General features: G+C 34.0%; 1 protein-coding gene across 1 annotated transcript in view; it reads left to right on the top strand.

Moving 5' to 3' along the window:
• Positions 1 to 19476, top strand: part of efna4 (ephrin A4) — a 58421-nt gene extending 38945 nt beyond the window's left edge. The window contains exons 3-5 of the mRNA XM_055210682.2: positions 6198 to 6266; positions 15977 to 16003; positions 17235 to 19476. Of these exons, the coding sequence (XP_055066657.2) occupies positions 6198 to 6266; positions 15977 to 16003; positions 17235 to 17338 (200 nt within the window). The 3' untranslated portion in view covers positions 17339 to 19476. The remainder of the gene's footprint in view (positions 1 to 6197; positions 6267 to 15976; positions 16004 to 17234) is intronic.
• The last annotated feature ends 2256 nt before the right edge of the window (positions 19477 to 21732 follow it).

Here is a 21732-nt window from a genome sequence, read left to right as displayed (position 1 = left end):
TTAAAAACGGTTCTCATCTCATCATATCCACAGGTACAAAGTCATCATATACAATAAATCCATGGGGTAGTATTTAATTTTTTTTATATATATGCACTATTTGCATTTGGTTAAAGCGAAAATTAAAACAAAAAAAGCATTTCATTTCTTACCAGGCTGCAGGTGAAGCAGCTCTTTACGCCTTTTAGTGTCTCATAATCGATCCTCATTTATGTCCAAGAAACTAACGTTTATGTGCTGCTGCGCTTCCATGTGATAAGCAAACCCGCGTTGTAGTCCCTTTATAGGCGCATATTACTAACGAGCTCATTAAATAACAAAAACAATATTGCGCCATTGACTTTAGACTTTAGAGCAGGTTTTTGTTGGTCAATGCAATGGTGTAGTCTATTTTAGTTGCCTCAAAATAACAACGCGCCAACAATGCGCCTGAATACACCTCGTTTTCAGATCAGAACACCCATGGGCGCAAAATTGGGCGCAAATGCATTTGCTATTTAAACAACATGGCGCTACATGTGAAAATGATAATTGCGCCAGGTTGAAACTAGCAAAAGACACTTGCGTTGCGCATTGCACTGCATTGCACCAGGTGTATGATAGAGCCCTTAAAGTTTGTTTGTGGGACCTACCGTTATTGTACAGTTACGTCGAAAGTGACAGGAGTGCAAACGTTACAACTTACCCCATAGGTGGGGTTTGTTGTAACATCTGCTAGAATAATAAAATAAGATTCTGTCTAATTACTAAAGGTGGATATTGTTTAAATATCTGCCTATAGTTAGATATCCACACATTCCTCCATCCATGATTCTTTATCTAACCATCCTTGTATTATGCATCAATGCATATAAATAGATTTTTAGAAAGTGCTGCATTTAAATCGAAAAAATTATATTTGTCAGTTATTTCCCCTGATATTGTATTAATAGCTATCATTTGGATTAATAGTATTTACATTGCTTTCATTTCATTATCACTATTTGTACAATATCTTAACAAAAACACATCAAAACTATTCATAAATTCACAGAAGATCATCTTCTGACAGTAAGAGAAAAAGACAAAAAGCACAGAATGCTCGGCCCTGTATAAATACGTAAAGTCGCCCTGTTACAATTAACCCAGCGTTAGTTTGTACCCCACTCACCCCTACTGTATTTTGTATTGGTACTGTATGTGCATATTATTCTAAGTCATTAACTAAAGAAATAGTTTCATATCTCAAGAACCGCTGTGACTGGATCAAGTCTGCTGTGAGCTGAATGAGTTTCATGAATGATTTAGTCTGATTTGTGAAGTTCAATCAGTCTTATTTGTGAATTAATCATTCAGTCTGATTTGCGGGTTGGTTCATTTTGGGGAGAATAATGACTTTAAAGAGCAATTTTACCTGATCAGGGGTCTCATTTATAAAACTACTAAAAGTCTACGTATGCACAAAAGCCAAAAATGGCATACGCCAAATAATATTAAGACTTATAAAACAAAGCGTTTATAAAAATTGGCTGACGGTTAATTGTCTGCTAAATTGTGACGATTATGGCGATTAATTGCCTGTTTTTGGAATTTTACGATTATGACAATTAATTGTCTGTTTTATTGCTTTGACATTTAATTCTCATACATTTTTTGTTTGTTTATGAAATAATTTTCATACATTGTTGTGATTATTTAAATTTAATCTTTTGAAAAGGTTTACCGGGTAAATATTAAAGGAATAGTCTACTCATTTTCAATATTAAAATATGTTATTACCTTAACTAAGAACTGTTGAATCATCCCTCTGTCATCTGGGTGTGTGCACGTAAGCGCTGGAGCGCGCTGCGACGCTACGATAGCATTTAGCTTAGCCCCATTCATTCAATGGTACCATTTAGAGATAAAGTTAGAAGTGACCAAACACATCAACGTTTTTCCTATTTAAGACGAGTAGTTATACGAGCAAGTTTGGTGGTACAAAATAAAACATAGCGCTTTTCTAAGCGGATTTAAAAGAGTAACTATATTTTATGGCGTAATAGCACTTTTTGGAGTACTTCGACTCGCCTGAAAAGTCTGCTCCCCTTCTCACTCTCATAATGGGAGAGGGAGGGTGTTGCTGCGCCGAGTGGAAGTACTCCCAAAAGTGCTATTACGCCATAAAATATAGTTACTCTTTTAAATCCGCTTAGAAAAGCGCTATGTTTTATTTTGTACCACCAAACTTGCTCGTATAACTACTCGTCTTAAATAGGAAAAACGTTGATGTGTTTGGTCACTTCTAACTTTATCTCTAAATGGTACCATTGAATGAATGGGGCTAAGCTAAATGCTATCGTAGCGTCGCAGCGTGCTCCAGCGCTTACGTGCACACACACAGATGACAGAGGGATGATTCAACAGTTCTTAGTTAAGGTAATAACATATTTTAATATTGAAAATGAGTAGACTATTCCTTTAATACACATAACACATATTTATGAGTAATTATTTAATGAATTTATCTTTCAAAAACTGAAAATTCTTCATAGAAAATAAACACAATAACTGCAAAAAATAAATTCATTACAGATCCTTATTAATAGCATTCTTCACTTCCCTAAATTTGGAATTGAAGTTTTGGAAATGTATGTTTTACCTGGCACTGCATACTAATCAAATATTTGCAGCATTTCTTTAAATGCTGTTTTTTCCATGGTATTGAATGGCTTTGCAATGTTTCGCATTACACTGTCAGTTAAGGAGCGCCATCTGATACTGTCTCGTTTACACAGGCGCTGCAGCCCCCCCTTGTGTTTTTTAAAGAGATATGCAATCATTGCGGTGATCCGAAATCATTGCGATGAGGTCAAACAATCCGATAAGATGATTTTTTTTAAATAATTGTGACAGCCCTAATCACCTGCAAGTGTGCGTACATGAATCATCCTCAGATCCTACCCTGCAAGCCCATTCTCCCATTAAGTTTGTTTTTTTATAAATCACAACCTTTGCGTTGAAACTGGCATACGCACGTTTTCAGCCCCGTTTTGTGCATACGCATGCTTTATAAATGAGACCCCTGATCTGGTTACAATAGTAAGTGACTCACTGGAAGAGAAAATTGTGCACAAAACTATCATTTGGTTTCAGAAAACTTGTAGGATACATTAATTATATTGACTTTTTTGGTATTATTTGCTATGCAGTTTTGTATATTTCTTTTAAAGGTTTTTAATTTTTGATTTGTTGAGGTTTTGGTATCAATAAAAAACATTTATAACACACGGGTGGTAAATAAATAATTCATTTTTGGGTGAACAGTTCTGCTATAGTCATGTTTTTCAGGCTAAGGCAAATAGGATTTTGTGCCTGACTGTGAAATTTAAGCAAGACAAACTGTTTCCGTCACCTCACCGTTGTGTCTCTGCTTCGTTTTAAAGATGTTCATGATCTGACTATATAACTCTGAGTTTACTTTTGACTCTAAAATCCAGGGTCACTCAAGCGCTATAAATCATACCCATACATTACCGTACAGCACATACTGCATGTATGAGTTTTAGAAAACCCAAACACACACGCGTATACACAAACATACACACACAGCCCCGCTGGAGTCAGCCTTTCTCATTATCGTCAATGTGAAATTACGACGTATGCTAAATGGACGTATCTGCGGTTGTTAGACGTGGGGTAAAAGCCTCTCTGCTAGATGAAAATGGCCACTGCTGTGGTGTGTGTTACTGAAATGGCTGTTATGGATTTATGGTTATGATTAAAGATGGAGCCAGAGACTCACTCAGGCCTGAATTTAAGAGGCTCTCCCTCAGACCTGCTGCTTCGATTCTGGGAAGAGAATTTGCGATGGCCGGCTGATATTGAGGTTTGCCTGTGTGTAAACATTGCATTGTAGGGCTCGTGATGTCCTTTATAGATTTGTCTGTGTGTGTACAGGTTTGGCCCAAATTTGAAGTGGTCTTACAAATAGGCTATAGTGAAACGTCACATTTTAATGAAATGTTCGGCTCATAAATTGGGTGCATTACTCTAAATTAATAATGTGTGCAGGTTTATGTGAGGATTAGGTGTTGAGGCAGGGCTATGCCATTGATAATATTATTGGCCTGGTATGAAGTCTGCGAGAGTCTTCACTAATGAAGCGAAACACACCTGTTTTGTCTGTCTGCGTGTCTGCACAGTTGCAATATAGCTTACCCTTAATCTTAACCTAACACATTAATACGCCAGCAACTGCCTCTATAGCAGAAAGTAGTGATGGGGGAAACGAAGCTTTTCAAGCTTCGAATCAATTGAACCAATTGCTTCGAAAATTGATTCAGTTTTTCGAAGCAGTTCGAAACACCACACACGCTGGCGACCCCTGCTGGTCAAAATAGTGTAAAGCAAATATGGCCAAACATTTTACACTTTTTTTACAAAATAATAGCAAGATTTTTATTAAAATATGTTCAAAAAATTATTTAACTTAATTAAGACATAGTTAAAAGTGTTTTATGTGTTTTTAGTTTTATTTAGGGCAAACAAATCATTAAAACTAACTACCCTTTTAATTATGCACATTTTTGTCATTAAATCTGTCTATAAACAATAAATAGACAAAATGGCAGCGTTATTAGTGAGAAGGATAAATGTTTTATGAACTTTTATAATAAAACTGACCCGAGTTCACCGAAACATAGTAGACATTGGTCATGTGATCAACTCCCCCTAGTGGTGAACCATCGGATTTTCGAAACGTTTCGAAACAGTTATGACGTAATGAAGCCTCGTTTGCTAAAATCACGTGAAACACGCCAGTTTGAAACACGCTCCGAACCAATGATTCGAAACAAAAGATTCGTAAATGTTTCGAAGCCTCATGAAGCAGTGCTTCGAAAACGACCATCACTAGCAGAAAGTCAGATTTTTTTTAAATAAACTATTTTGGCAAGTTTAATGTAATAGGAAATATTATCTAAATATTAATTTAATTGATAACACATTTCAGGAAGTAGATTTTAATACAATTCAATAAAAATAGCATGATATGCATGATGATCACTGACTTTCAGTTTTACTTTAATTCCTTAGTTTACTTTCTATATGCATATTATATTTTCCATATTCAGTGCGTTAAAGGGCCCATTTCACAAGACTTTTTTAAGATGTCAAATAAATCTTTGGTGTCCCCAGAGCACATATGTGAAGTTTTAGCTCAAAATACCATATAAATGATTTATTATAGCATGTTAAAATTGCCACTTTGTAGGTGTGTACAAAAATGTGCCGTTTTGGGTGTGTCCTTTATAATGCAAATGAGCTGATGAAATTCAAACACTGATCACAATGATGGTGGTTTGTTGCAATTAAAACTCAATTGTGCTTTTCTCTGCACTAAATGGGAGTGCTGTGATTGGATAGTGCAGAAGGGGTGGTATTATTATAATAAGCGCTCCTTATGACATCATAAGAAGAGTCAAATTTCAACAACTTATTTTTTCATGTGCTTGTAGAGAATGCTTTACCAAAACTAAGTTACTGGGTCTTTTTCACATTTTCTAGGTTGATAGAAGCACTGGGGACCCAATTATAGCACTTAAACATGGAAAAAGTCAGATTTTCATGCCATGGCCCCTTTAAACATATTTCCATATGTCATTTAGGTAGAAGCATGTAATTGATATTAAATTGCCCTGTTGTGATTTTGTTTATTATTATATGCTATTAAAATACACATAGTAGGTGTTTAAATTGACCTCTGGTTTACCTCTGTGGATTTAAAGTGTTAGTCCATGTCTGAGCTGTTTGAAGCGACTACGTTATTAAATTTTGTTTGGAATAGATATGCAGTCACGCTTAAATGAAACCTGTTAGATGGAGATGGGCTGAAAGAAAATATCACCTCCAAGTGTGTAAATAATGTCGTAATGGTGTAATCATGTACATTTATGAAGTGTGAATGTTTGCACGCAACCCATCTGACTGCATCACAGTGTCCATCATTTCTGCAGTCGGTCCTGCCGAGCTCAGCATTAACGGGAGCGTTACGCCTCCCGCTCGCGCTAATGGATTAGCCATTTCTTCGGAGTCAAGCGCTCGTTTTATGGACTTGAGTTATATGTGTATTTGTGTTTTGTGCGAGTAGTCATAAGCATCGATTTGGTGGCAACAAATTTAGCTGCTTCTTTCTCACTTCCAAAGATTTCAGCCTCCGTCTTTGTTTCTCGTTCTAGCTCTATCGACGGATGATGGACCCCCCCTCCCTTGTATGAAGCTACGAGTCACCGTGTGCTGTCCGCCCAGTAAGTACATACTTCTTTTATTATATATTTTTGTCCACACTTTTTCTAAAAAGTGCCCCCCCAACAAACCCTGTCACGCACTCAGATATCCCCCTCTCTCCGCACGCAAACCTCTCTTGCCCCTCCCTCTCCCTGCCCTAGCTTTTATACATTGGTCTTCATCATCCCATTTTCCCTTCTAATGTATTCCCTCTTTCCCTGTGTATCGTTTTATTTATCATCTTTTCTTTCTCTATGCCGTTCCTGGCAAACTTGTGTTTTGCGGTAAATATATTAAAGCTTATATATTAAAACTACACTCTATTTGTTGTAAATGGATTTCACTTTTCCGACAAATGAAGTGTTTGTTATTTTATTTTTCAAGGGTTTGCAGGGTTATGGGGTTTGTAAGGGAATTTGAGGAGGTTTGTGTTAATGTGAAAGTTACATTTCAATATAAATAAAAAAAAAATATCAAAAAAAGACTAATTTGATGGCATTCATAAAAAAAGTATTCAAATTTAATAATAATAATAATAATTACATTTTGTTTTTTATTTTAAGGTTAATATTAATCCATGCACGGGATATCTCAAGTAAATGCGAAAACAAAGTGAACTCCATTACTCCATTTTTTATTATGAATATAGTGACCAGTACACTAAAATGAATAAATCCTTAGAAAGTGTTGTTCATTGTTAATTCTAGTTAACAAATAGAACCTCATTGTTGTGTATAAGTGTTATTAATGTTTAATATTGTAATAAAAATCGTCTGTGCCAAAGCTTTTGTGTGTGCATCAAGCAAGGCTTGCTCTCAGACCCCTGCAGTTATGTTGACCTTCCGCCTGACTTGCCTGATACGGGATCAGCAGGGAATGCCGCCCAGTTAGAGTGGGAATGGCAGTCCAGTCCGTAAGCCGTCCGACCCAATTCCACCTCTCGCTTCACACGCGTACATACACGCACACAAGCTTAGGAGCTGTCTAACCCAATATCTAAGTCCTGCCTTGGCCCCAAACCTGCCTCTTGGCCTCTCGTAGTCTCCTTAACTTTTCGTGGCACCTTTTGTAAAAATGCAGTCAACCTAATTATGCTGTTAAAATGTTTCAAAAGCTTAGTGAGGCGTCCACCGTGCTTATTTAAAAGATTATGCCTCGTAGTATGGAGCTTGATAGGTAACATACATGTATCTGAATTACTTGATCTCATTGTTTTTATTCTATATAAAGGAAATCAAACAGTACATCTGTTTTTTAAGGAGAGCTTTGCTGCTTTGTGAGAGTTATGTAGCATTTCATAAGAAAAATTTAGATTTTGAGGTCAGAGAGGATAATATCTCATGCAATTGATTTGAAATGTTTCTCTAATATGTGAGGATGATCTGAGGTGGATTTTGTTTAATTCAGAGGCACTGAATGTTTGATTAAGTTTTTTTTTTGTTTTGGAGAAAATGGATCTTCTTTCATTTTGACTGACAGTTACTTTGTTATCCAGGCTGGGTGCTTTAATGAATCTGTGGAATGACAACTTTTCTTTCTCGTCTTTGCGCATTTTTCTGTGCAAAGAGATGGTCCATCTCTTTTATCCTCCTCTCTTTCCCTTGCTCTCTATCTTTTTCTGTTCTCTGACTGAAACTAATCCAGACTAAACTGTAACATTTCTGCTCTTCCCTCCTGCTCTTCTCTCTCTTTCTAGTGTTCAGTCGCTCCTGGAGTGGCACTAATCTTCCCCACTCGGTTTCCTTTAGTCTTTTTCTCCCCTCCTTCACTTTTATGATCTGACGTTACCAGAGCAAAACTAATCACACTCTGATCCACTGGACTTTCACTTGGTCCTTCAATCTCTTTTCATTTCCTGATTTCTGGTTGTCTTTCATTGTGTAAATCTCAACGCTATCTCACGAGAATTCGTACATATTGTACCACATTTGTACGTTTTTTGTATGATTTGCCTTGACCCCTGTGACGTTGGGGTAAGGTGCGGGGTTAGGGGTTGGGTTTTGCTGTTGTTGTTTTTTTTAATTATTAGAATCGTACGTTTTTGCACGATTTATTTTGTATGATTTCATATGAATTCATAAATAAATACATAAATAAAACTTGTTCTATTTGAACTTATTTTCAATGTAGCCACCATCTACTAATTTACAAAAATGTATACATGATAAAATGTTATTATGTATACAAGCAGCTTCTGAGACGATGAGATGCTTTTTAAAGCAGCAATAAAGGACTACCCACCTATTCTAGCCTGTTATTGTTTGCTTTTTCTTCATTATTTGGTCCAAGTTATCTATTTCAAAAACATTTTTAATAAAATGTTATATTTTTCAAAGTTATATTTTTCTCCACAATACTAATTTCAAACATTTACACACATTCCTGTAGATCAAAAGGTTGTTAAGATAATGAAAACATTTGTACACTGTAAAAAATGATATCAAATCAACATACAGTACTGTGCAAAAGTCTTAGGCCACCATGCCAGAATTAGATTTGTTGTTTTTGCAATGTTATAGTGATCATATACAATTGTTTCTCAGTCCCTTTAATAGAATACATCCAGAAAATACAGGAAATGTGTTTGTAGTATTAAAAACTGTATAAAAATGTAAACTGATGTGTCATGTATTTAGGGTAAACTCCCCTTCCATTTGAGCAATAGCAGGAAACTGCAGGATCTCTTAAACCTAAATAAAATTAAATCCTAATTTAAAGAAATTCGTTTTTTTACTTCATTCAAACGCTCAAGTTGTGTTTAGTGCCAGGAGAGGTCACACTAAAAACCAACCATGCCTAAAGAAGACATTTAGTCCTGAAAATTATATATATATTTTTGTACATATTACCTATTTATATCTTAATAAAATAGATTGAAAAATAAATATGAATGGACATTAAACGTCTGAAACAACAAGTCTAGTGGTGGTTTTGCACAGTACTGTATATAAGAGTTTGCTTCCAAAATTAGGTAAATCCATTTTTTATCTTGTTTTTGATTGTGCCTTCCAATTGATATTAATCCAACTGCAGTTGGTTTGTTTTGATTTAAGCCTTCATACAGTAACTAAAAAATATAGCTATGTTTTGACAAAAAAAATTTAAAACTGAGATATCGCTTTTTAAAATCAAAACTCTTAATTTTGATGTTTCTACAAATTAAAGTTAAACAATTTCAAGTTATTTATTTATTACAAGTCAAAACTTAAAACATTAGGTTGAATTGACTTGCATAACCAACTTTGCAACTTTATGCTGCATATATTATAAGTGTAATTTTATTACATGAAAATTTTTGGTAACTATAGCAGATTATTTAACAGATGTTTGGTAACGCTTTAGTTATACATTTGTTAACAATTAGTTAATGCATTAGCTATGAACTAACCATGAACAACACTTCTACAGCATTTATTAATCTTAGTTCATGTTAATTTCGGCATTCACTATTACATTTATAATTTCAAGTGTGAACTGTTAACTAATTAATGCACCATAAACTAACATGAATACTATATTGACGTTAACTAACATTAACAAAAATGAATACATGCTGAAAACACTATTGTTCCTTGTTTGTTCATTTTAGTTAATTTACTAATACAACCTTATTGTAAATTGTTACCATATTTTTTTTGTCTCTGGTCCAATATCAAATATTGTAATTGAGAGTACAAATTGTGTAATAGGCATGGGCCGGTATAAGATTCTGGCGGTATGATAACCTTTAGCAAAAATATAGCGGTTTCACGGTGTTGCGGTATATTGCAACACTAAAATGTGTAATTTTCAAACGCCACGTAAAAATAAAGCCTTTAAATCATAATATGCTTTCAAAAAATATATAATATTTTCGTTATGTAAATTAAATGTAAACATCAAATCAATCACATGACTTAATGATTTAATGAATTTTGTATAAACACAGCTCATACCTTGGAGATGGTATCACAGAACATTTTAGTGGTTTTGAAACTTTGACTGCACTGTAAACCATTAGCTGTATTTATGCAGCTGGTTACCAGTAACTTACTGTAGAAAATAAAGACGGAAAAATGTTCATGTTCATTTAACTTTGAACAAACTGTTGCCAGTAAATATCATTAATGTAAAATCTACAGTAAGTTACTGGCAGCTAGTTGCCAATACTGTAATTTCTACAGAATTTTTTACAGTGTGTTTAAAACCTCGATCTTGAAACCGGTAATCGGCCCATGCCTATTGTGTAAAATATAAGTGATTTTTGTTTTTGTTTGTTTTCTTTCAGCCATTCTGTGTGTTTGTTGTGTGTCATCACTGAATTTTAACATGTGTGTTGGTCTTGGTCAATGTGCTTTCTTTATTTCACTATTTAGATTTGGCCATTTAAAATCCCATATTATGTGACCCAATATTCTGCTAAACTATTCACTTCAAGCTTTTCTCTTAACCTAAAAATGTCTTTTTTTAATGAATATCTACTTTTATTATCCTCATTTGCTTTCACTCTGCTCTAAATATTTCAGCACTCAATTTTTTTATGATAACCCCCTTCATCTCTTCCACACCTTCACTGCCTTTCCCTTCTGATCCTGAATGAAAGCAGAAGTGGATGATGAGAGTTTGTATTGGGGCATGTTTTGCACAGGTGTTGTTTGTCCCTCCTAGTAATGCTGCAGACTGTTTTGGTTCCTTCCTGTGACAGGTCTTTTATCTTACAGTCTGTGTTCTGGGTTCTGTCAGACCCGCCAGCGTTAGCCTCCGAACCGTTAGCCATATAGCAACAATGCTGCAGTCGCAGTCAGAACTGAACACCAGTCATGCTGTGCTTTCAAAAAGCTGTTTAAAGTTTAATCGAGTGGAGCGCTTTTCAGTTAGATCATTTGAGCCATAATGACCGGACTCCTGGGATCCAGAATAAGCTAAGGACAAAACTCAGATCAGGAGTAGAGTCACCACTACAGATATAATGTGCTGTCTTTTCTTGGATGATGATGATTAATGCTGCAAGAAGCTTTTTGCTATCTCGGGTGCGAGTAAGTGTTTAAAGCTTTTGTACTAAAGGTCTGATATATATAAAGCAAATTTAGTGCTCATTAGACTGTGATGGATTTTGCTGTTTGTGGAGTGTAACAGTAAAATCATTCCCCCTTATGTTTAAAGGCTCCCCAAAAGCTCAGATCTGTGTTGCAGTTAAATCCGTCCCCTTACTATGTAACTAAAATATATATAATGCCCACAACAGCCAAGAATGGGTGTTTGTAAGAAAAAGCTATAATTTTGTGGTGTGCTTAAATTATAAAAAATAAGATCCCAATATTTTTCCTTAATAAGAGTGTTGTCACAAAAAAGCTCCTGGGTGCCTCGTCTTTAATCTTATTCACTCGCTCGTCTACCTCCACTTACTCGGGGCAACTTGTCAAAACATTAATTCTGCTGTTGTTTTTTCCTCTCGCTCATTCGTACATACTGCTTTTCCTCCCCGCTGTGAGAAAGCATTTCCGTCACTTCTACTTTCTCTCTAATTGATCTCTCTCTTTTTCTGCTTTTTTAACTCACTCTATACCGCTGTGAGCACATTTCCTTTCCCAAATCTTGTCTGTTTCTCTTTCTTCTAGTTTTCTAGCTCTTTTGTTTATTTTTTAAACCCGTAAAAAACCCTGTCCATTTTTACTGCCCACTTCTGTGGATACCTCATCCTCTCCTCTTACCCACATCTCTCGCCTTGTTAGTTTCACATTCGCCAAAGCTTTTCTCTCGAAACGCTAGGAAAAACTAATTTGGTGACTTTTCACCCAGTGTAGTTTTTAACCGCAGTCACCGATTGTTCAGAAATCGTAAACGAAAAACAAAAGCATTAACGTTTTTGTGTGTTTTTCGTTTGGCTGTAATAAGTAAAATATTGCACTTGCAGTAAGGAGATGGTTTTCTTGCTTCTCCCTCTCGCCTGCTCTTCATCTCTCGCTTCTCTTTGCCAGTCGGTCTCTGCTTCATACCACAGCAGCCATTTTTGATACAAGGAAAAACCGCAATTGCAGCCATTTTGAGCATGAAAACAAAACGCTGCCATTTTGTTTTGTACATTTTCAAAAAAATTGTATACGAATAATAATTTTCCTACAAGAAAAGCTGTAGGTGCCGTTTGTATTTTTACAGAACACTGACGATACTAAAATAAAACATTTAGTATTTGGTATATTTAATTGTAAAGGTAATTATTAAGGTTAGAAAATATATGAATTGTTGTACTGACTGATTAAGATCTTGTTTCATTCAATGTTTAAACTGTTAAGTTTGCAATTTAATAGAAATTTTATTACAAGTTTTTTTAATGAAATTTTATGGAGTTGCCCAGCCTTTGATTAACTAACTAATGTGCATGGTTTATATATTTTTATTTATTTATTACAATTTCAATTCTTTTAGTACTATTAATAAAATAATAATTCATAAATACATTTTAATAAAACAACCTAAATACATTATATTTATTTATTTATTTATTTATTACTTTTTGTAAATTTAACCTAATCACATTTTTCTGCAACCTTCAATTGTATCTAAACCTGTTTGAACAATCAAATTAATTGTATGTTTTTTATTCTTTCTGCTATATGCTGATTTGATTTAAACCCACATGTTAAAATGTATACGGAGAATAGTACATTTACATTTATTCATTTTGTTAATGGTTTTGTCTAGTGTGACTTACAAATGAGGATTCATCATTCAGCAGTTTTCTTATAGTCGTTATCAAATATATCACATGACATGTCATATAATCTTTAGATAATTAAAATAAAGAAATGCCTTTTGACAACTGCTGCATTATAAGTGTATTAGGTTTTTAAATGTTGTAAAAAAAAATATTATAACTTAATTGGTTTAATTTATTGATATGGTTGTGATTTTTATCCTATACACTCTCCTAGATCCTTTTAGTCTTTGCAGATGCTTGTTCTATTCAATAGTCTCCTTATATACACACACCATTAACAGCATATATCAGTCTCATTAGCAGCCTCTTTTAATGACACTTTATCAGTCCTCTTAGTAAAGTCAATAAAAGTCATGCACCCAGAAAATTATTTTACCATTGTACACCATTGCACTCTTTTGTGAATGTCAATGCTTTTATCATTTTCGGGTCAGAATTACTGAAGTTAAGTTATTTCTTGGACTAATTGGTCCCTTAGTTAATGTTGTTTAACTGGTTGCTTTTTATTTAATCTGGTAGCCTTTGGCTAATTCTGATATAATTGTTATCTATTTTATTATTTTAATGATCATTTTTAAGATACACTCTAAGAAAGGATGTGTTAATTTTTTACACATTGTTTGTGTCATGCTTTTAACACGTTATATGTCATTTTGTGTTGATTTTGTATTACAATAAAACACAAGTTGTGTTAAAAGTAACACAAAATGTGTTGTTCCAATAATAACATAAATATGTGTTGTTTTAACACATCCATTCTAACCAACGTGATGCCATGAGAATACATGTGTATTTTTACGTAAAAATTTACTTACGTTTTCATACACACTAAAACGTATAATATTGACGTATTGTAGGGACTAATATGCTAATTATGTATGCAGCTTTACATATGTACAGATTTGAACGTATTTATATTTATAAATATTAAAATGAAGAGCGGGCATTGGCTTTTCTTATTCATATTACTGACATCTTTTATTTTTTCTGACTTTTTTGTTTACTCATTTACCTAATAAAATGTTCATGACTTTCAGAAAATAACACAATATTAAACAAAAATACACTTTAAGACCTTAAAATGAATAACGTTTCTGTTATCATTTAACCATTTTGTAATATTTAGTTTGTTTGCCATGAAACACAAAACACATTTTCTTCTGTGCAACAATAATTATATCAAAACACAACATAAATTCACAAAAGATGTTCATTTTATTCATTCGCTGTATCCACATCTTAAAAATTCATACGATTACGAGGAATAGATCCAAATTCTGCCCTTTATCCAGCGATCTTGATTCCAGTTCTCATCAGCAACCAAAAACATCAAATCTCGCATTAGTTATAAATCTGAATTCAAATATGGCGCCTCAAGAAGCTTTACAGCAGTGATGCTCATTGGCTCTTGTGTGTTACATCAGGAGATTTGTGACAATGATTGTCGTCTTTCAGTGTACGTTTGAATTTTGAAATGCACAAATTTTGACAGGGGGGAGAAGCTGGATTAACGTTCTCGTTGTGGATTGATAACTTTAATACTTCTCTGTACTTTACACGTCAGCACATAGTCATTTTAACTACTTTTGGTACTACTTTAAAATTTCGCAATAAATAAATTATTTGTGATTACACTTTTTATTTCTAATAGTACATGATTTTAATAAACTGTTTCGTGTAGGACTGAATTAGTGGCTTAAAATATCTTTTAAATGCTTGTTATTATTGTAAAAAAAAATCTACATTTTTCTCTCCATTACGTTGCAGAATATAAAAAGAATACATTACATATTTTAATTTTTTTGTACAAAAAGGGTTTAAGTTTAGGTTTAGGGTAGGGTTAGGGTGGTAACATTATCGATGAAATGGTTAAAGGGAAATTCTACAGCAATCTTTATGGTATAAAAGATTTGTAAATATTTTAAGTTTTGTAGCTGTAATAACTTAATAATTCTACGTTTAAATGTTGCAAATACGTCTACATTGTACACTTCAGTCTCTATTTAAACGTACATTTTGTGTTTTTGAAAGTTATGTATTATTACATCATATTAACAGTGAGACCAGGCTGCTGTAAGAGTGTAGTTTTCTGTTTATGCTTATTTTTTGTCATATGGCTTCTTAAAATAATAGACATAAAAGACATAGAAAATATTGAGAAAAAGTGAAAAAGCAGAGCAAATAAAATGTATTTATACTGTATACTATACATTTTCTAAAATATTAATGTGAATTTTTTATTTCAAATCTCAATAATTTAATGCATTATGTGTCATGTGTTACTTACCCTATACATTAGTTTGTTTAGGCAACACTTTTTTGGGTCACTTTGTTTTAATCCACAACATATAAACATCCACAACATTTCTCTCTTTCTCTCTCTCTCTCTCTCTCTCTATTCATCTATTCTCCATTACGTCTCTCAGTCTGTACCCCTGCAGTGAGAGTGACACTCAGACACAAACGCCGCCCCCCTCTTCACTTTCGTCTCTTGCCGTTTGACCTTCTTACAGGCTCTCGTCTTCCCCTGCATTTCTCCCTCTGCTTTTTCTCACACTTCTTCCCCTCATCTTTTCTTCTCTCTGTCTTCTCCTGTGTCTCGCTCCATCACTCTCTCTTTGTTGCTTTTGTGGCTCTTCTCTGTTCACTCTTGTATCTCTTGCTCTTTCGTTCCTCTTTCCCTCTAAATCTTTCCTTTTTGGTTCACCTTTCATTCCTCATCCTCTCTCAGTCCAGTTTTTGTTTCTGGAAAATCTTTCATCTCCCTACACCTTCATTTTTTTTGCTCTTTTTCTGTGTGCGACCTTTAAAAGAATTTGCATTAGGGATGTATTTTGAGGTTGCGCAGCCGGTAGTAATTTTTCAGTGCATTTCTGTTTGTGTAATGTTAAATGTGTCTGTATGTGCATTTTTTAACTCATTTTTTCTTGAAGAATGATTTTCCAAGTAGTTCTTTAAAAAAGAAAAATTGAGAAGGCACTTACACCTCACTTGTCTCTCTCTCTCTCTCCCCTCCCTCTCTTTTCTCTATAGCAACAGCCGGATCATCACGACGAGAAGGTAAAAGTTTAATGTAAAAACTCTTCTTATGAAAACAAGTGACATTTATGTGAAACCTCTTCTCAGAAATAGCTTTTTCTGAGCCTATCCCTCCAGCTTAACCTATAGTCTCAGATTGATGTTATAATTACTTTTTGATAAACATATGAGCACATTTTAACATGGTCATGAGAAACATTTCACACAAACAAAGTGTTTCTAAACTTTAAATGATACTTTATAATTGTAATACGTAACTCTTTCCCTGCCATTTATCTCATCAATTAAGAGAAAACATTTGCATAAAAACGTGTTTCTGATCAATTTTATGTTAAGGGAATAGTCTACCCTTTTGCCATATTGAACTGTGTTGTTGCCTCGACTTGGACGAATTGATGCATGCCTGTCTTTTTCGGTGCGTGCACTGTGCAGCGCGTCGTGAATGTGTTGGCATTTGGCCTAGCCCTATTCATTCCTATGGTACCAAACAGGGAAGCCACCAAACACTTCCATGTTTTCCCTATTTAAAGACATGAGGAGTTATACCAGTAAGTATGGTGCCACAAAATAAAACTTTTTTTCGGTAGCATAGGAATGAATGGGGCTAGGCTAAATGCTAACACATTCACAACGCGTTGTACAGTGCACGCATTGAAAAAAGATATGTATTTATTAATTTGTCTAGGTTGAGGTAATGGCATAGTTTGGTGTGGCAAAAGGGTAGACTATTTCTTTAATCTGCAATACCGCGGTTATCCACTAGATGGCCCAATAAGACAGAATTTTATTTACTAATTTTAAACTCCATGTATGTTTTAATAATCGTTTCTGAATCTGATCTCTAACAACATTTCTTCACAAAAATGCTATTATTTCAGCTTTTTGCTAAGAAAATTATATTTTTAAAGAAAAATACCCATATTTAAGAGTAAATAAAGCAGACCAAAAAATATAGATATGATGAAACGTTTTTTTCCCCGGTTTTTTGTTTTGTTTGTTTGTTTGTTTAAAAGCAAAGGAGCTGTTCTTTTATTTGATATATTTGTATATTTATATATTTTTAGAAGAAACTTTTTCTGGAAAGCATTTTGTGAAAATCACAAAAAAATGTTGGCAGGCAATTAAAAAAAAATGTCTGGCAGGGAATGAGTTAAATGTGTCTGCCAATAGAATAAATGTAAAAAACGTATATTTTATATAATTTATATAAATGATATATATTATATATAAATTATTTTTTTTATTTTCTCAGCCACAGAGACATCAGTGACATCCGACCGCACCGCTTTTCATCATGTGACAGGCGGACAAATTTCCCTACTCCTCATTTTCCTTTCCTTGCTATTTTTCCTGTAGGTCCTGCTCTTAAATAACTTAAAAACAGACAAGTAATCAATTCCAGGAGATATTTTCTATATCTAGTTGCATTACACTAAATGCTATTCAACCCTCCTAGGGTGGTGCTCTGAATTAAATACACACACACACACACACACACACAGACTCTAACTTCTTCCTTTGCTGTATATTTTTAATCTCTGTCCTTCAGTTGTCTTTTTGGCATGCTCTCTATGTCAAATCTGCCTCAAAGAGCTTAACTTACTTTTGGTTGTCCTTATAAGACAATCATTACATTCCCCTCCTGTACACCAAACTGAGCCAAAGAGTCCTGCTGTATGTACTACTGAGTGAAAGATCAGGGACAAAGTGACCACTCGTACCTGTGATCACCAAACACATCACCAAGAATATCTGGAGTTTTCCAGTAGTGGAGGGGATCAATGGCTGGAAAGAAAACATACTACAAAAGTGTTGTAGTATTTTTGGACAGTTTATCTTTCACATGAAGTAAAGACTGAAACCAAAGCCAGAACACCCTAAATAGTTATCCAATGACAAGCTGTTGTTTGTTCTGGACAAACATTCTTTTAAATACTATTATGCTGTGTTGTCCTTCAGCAGCCTGACAGAACTCAAAAAATGCCTGGAAAATCCTGGAATTTTGTTTATAGAATATTATGGATTTTTTACGTTCTGGGATTGGATGATATTTGATTCATACATGTACATCATGTGTTAGTGGTGATGATGCGGATGGCCAATACTGGTTCACACAGGAAAAGAAAAACTATGACTGGGCTCCACTTGGTATGTACTGTTGTTGGCCTGCACGTTTTGTGACTGTCTATAAAGTGTGAAAGTAGTTGCTGAACTAGGCACTTAAACATTTTTAGATAACATGACCAATTTACCACTTTGTTTTCTTTTAAATTTGTTTTGTTTATATTTCTTTTTTATACTCTTTCCTTATTCTTACAGTATACTTGTGGCTATGTGAATTCTGTGTGATATGTTTATTTAGCGCTGTCTCGTGGCAATTTGTAGGTATTTTACGAGGTGGCTAATTCGTATTAATTCATACAACCTCATTTGTAGATTTTTGTAAATTTTGCCTTGACCCCTGTGTTGCTGGTGTTAGGGGTTGGGTTTTCGTTATTGTTTTTTTATGATAATAGTACGTTTTTGCACGATTAACTTCATATTAATTCATACGAATAAGCCACTTGTAAAATATGTATGAATTCTCGTGAGATCAGGCTGGTTTATTTGTTACTGAATGAGGGAATATGCAATTGTTTTATGTTTAATAGAAATAAGCATTGTGTGGTTTTCCATTATGAAGTAGTTTATTGATGAGAGCAGAAAAACATTATGCACACTATTGCGTAAAATATTGCTTAACTTTTGATTTTTGATTTTTTTAACATTAAATTATTAGTATTAGTGGGAAATAAATTATTTTATTAATATACAAATCCTGTTTTTCAGGATACTTTAAGTATTTGAGGTGATGAGAAAATGTTTGTATTTAAAACCTGTAAATTCAAGAAAGATTTTAATTAATACTCAAAATGTATAGTTTTTTTTCCCATTGATTTCTAATAATATTGAAGTTTCTTGGCCCTTTTACATTCTAAAACATGTTGGTTTTTTGTTAATCTCAGAATTGTTAATAATGGGTGCCAAAAGAAAACAGTTTACAATGTTTTTGTTATGGTATCTAGGAATGTCAATTTCTTTGTAATTTGAGTGTTTCACATTTTTGTGAAGTTGTCAACATCTTCTGTGAAGATCTCCTGTCTTTACCATTTTCAAAATGAGCTAAAGAAATAAAAAAATTTTTTAGATTTGAGTCTTTTTTATCCCAGTCACATTTGTAATAGGGTGAATCTGGAGCCAGTCAGTCTGAGTAGCAACCATATGTGTATTTCAGGCAACATTTTTTTCAGAATGCTGTGTAATGTAACTGAGGAACTCATTGTAATTTAAGAAATGTTAAGTGGTGTCTTTTAAGAAAATGAAATTAATTAATGTTTTTAATTCTTTAATTTTATTAAAGGAGAACACAATAATTTACATTTTTAAATCAATAATAAAATGTGTATTATGATAATAAATTGTGTATTATAACTCAAATAATCATCACCCATAAACACACAGTAGTATTATGTTTGATCAAAGCACATTATCTGTGGTTTAAAGCACACAGTTTTCTAAGACAGCCTGTAAAGTTTGTCCTGGTTTACGGGTTTGTGTGAGACAGACACTATAGTTATTGTATTTATTGTGTGTATGTTCCAGTTTTCACCTCTAGATGACGTGCTTGTTCTTAGCTGTTCCAACTAGAAACACTGTTGATGGGCATCAGAGGTTACTGACTTATTCAGTTTTGCAGTACAACCACAAGTTGGCGCTCACAACATCTCAAATATTTAATTGTACAATTTGTGCCTTGACTTTGCTACTGTTGAAATAAATTTAAGTCAAACCTTTTTTTTAATACCCCGACCCCCGTTACAAAGACAAGGCTTAAGGTTAGTCCTAGACTAAAGACACATGCTTAAGGTGTCTTAACTGAAAATAACATCTTAAAATATGCCAGTTGTTTTGTCTCAAGGTACACACCAGTAATGTCATGTTTATAAACATGCTTAAACATCTTCATTTAACTAAGGCCTAGTACTGGCTATACTGTAGCTAAGCCTTGTCTGTGAAACTGGGCCCTAATTTAAAACCACAATTTTGTATAAAATAGTCTTATATAAAAGCAGATCAGCAATCAAAAAATATTACAAACTCATTTTGCACTTTAATTAAAATTCAAGACCAAAAGTCACACATACAATATGCTTTATAGTATAATAATTTTATTTCATATATCAAACTTTGTATTAAATCATCTTTATTGTTTGTATTAATCAATTTACAGTTTTGTTTATGTTGAATCACCACCATACTGATATTCCACCTTAGCACTTGATCATGCGATAAATTACAAATAAAAATGGTGTATATTGCTGCAAAAGCATAATACATTAAAATTGTTTAAGAATGTATCAGTTATTTGTTCTTTAGATTAAAGTCAATCAGAAGCATGGCATGTTTGCATGCAAGCATAATACACACATTCATTTTTAATTCCACATATAAATGAAACTGCTTTTAACAAATTAAACAGTTAAGAAATAAGTATGATTTTCAAATTTTTTTAAAAATGTAAAAAAAATGCTTAATATGTGTACTTGTAGAACTGTTTACACTAATGTTTATGATTATGTGTCTGTAGAACTATAGAGTCCTTTCAATATTTTTGTCTTTAACCTTCTGTTTATAACCCTATAAGCCTTAAAAATCATTTAGGCTTACAGTGAATCAAAGTGTGCTTCTTCCATCTTTAAAATACTCAGTTTAGTTTCAAACTTCTTAAAAATGTTGTGTTGTTTGGTGATGTTTTTATGCATGACTAAAACCTGCCTGAAGTGGCAGATGTGAGTATCGTAGTCATTCTCTGTGATGTGAATCTCCAGGTACCTCAGGATCAAAGTCATTAGTGGCCTAGTGAGTGGACAGCCCTCTTGTAACTCTCTGATGACACCATAAGTGCTGCGGACCTTAGGAAGAATATAGTCTAAAACCCAGAAATCATTGGGGAATCCTAAAGCCTCAAGAATGCTGAAATCACCTAGCGGCTGTTGTTGTGGTATGGTTTTCTTCCAATTTTCGCACAGGTCTGACAGGATCTTCTTTAAGAAGGCCCATTTGATTCTTATTGGTTTTGTGGAGAAAGTTGCAATGTAACAGTCAGTGTTTGGATGGCTGTTTTTTTCAGGACATTTCAGTAACATACTGAGACGTTTGGCCACGATCATAGCAAATATCAAATAATTCACATTGAAGATTTTTCTAGGAGCTGTCGCAGAGGCTGGTTCTTTGAAAGGGTCAGGTATCTGTTCACAATATAGCAAATGATTGAAAGATATTTTTAGGGTTTCTGTAAGTAGACAGCGGTGCATCTTGTATGACTGTATACTGATGCCGTCAGGGTGTGGCTGATCAGAGTCAGTCATAGAGTTGATAACACTCAGTATTTCTGCTCCACTAATCATTCCTGCTCTATCATCTCTACTGTATGTGTATTTCTTTATCCAGTTTACAACTTTTTGTTTTTTCTTTCTAGAGTCTTTTCTAAGAGTTAGACCTAAAACTATAGGCTTGTGATCAGAGATTTCATTTAGATTTCTCGTACAGATTTCGACATTCCACACTCGTTCTAAGATGTCTTCAGGCACAAGGAACATGTCTAATCTAGAGAAACTGCCATTCTGAGATCGGGTGAAGGCCTTGTCTGTGGTGTGTTTGTGCACCCATGTGTCCATAAGATTAAGCGAGGTAGTGAATTTCTCAAACAT

Source organism: Misgurnus anguillicaudatus, chromosome 10 (assembly GCF_027580225.2).
Source record: "Misgurnus anguillicaudatus chromosome 10, ASM2758022v2, whole genome shotgun sequence".
NCBI lineage: Eukaryota > Metazoa > Chordata > Actinopteri > Cypriniformes > Cobitidae > Misgurnus > Misgurnus anguillicaudatus.
This window is presented reverse-complemented; position numbering and strand designations above follow the sequence as displayed.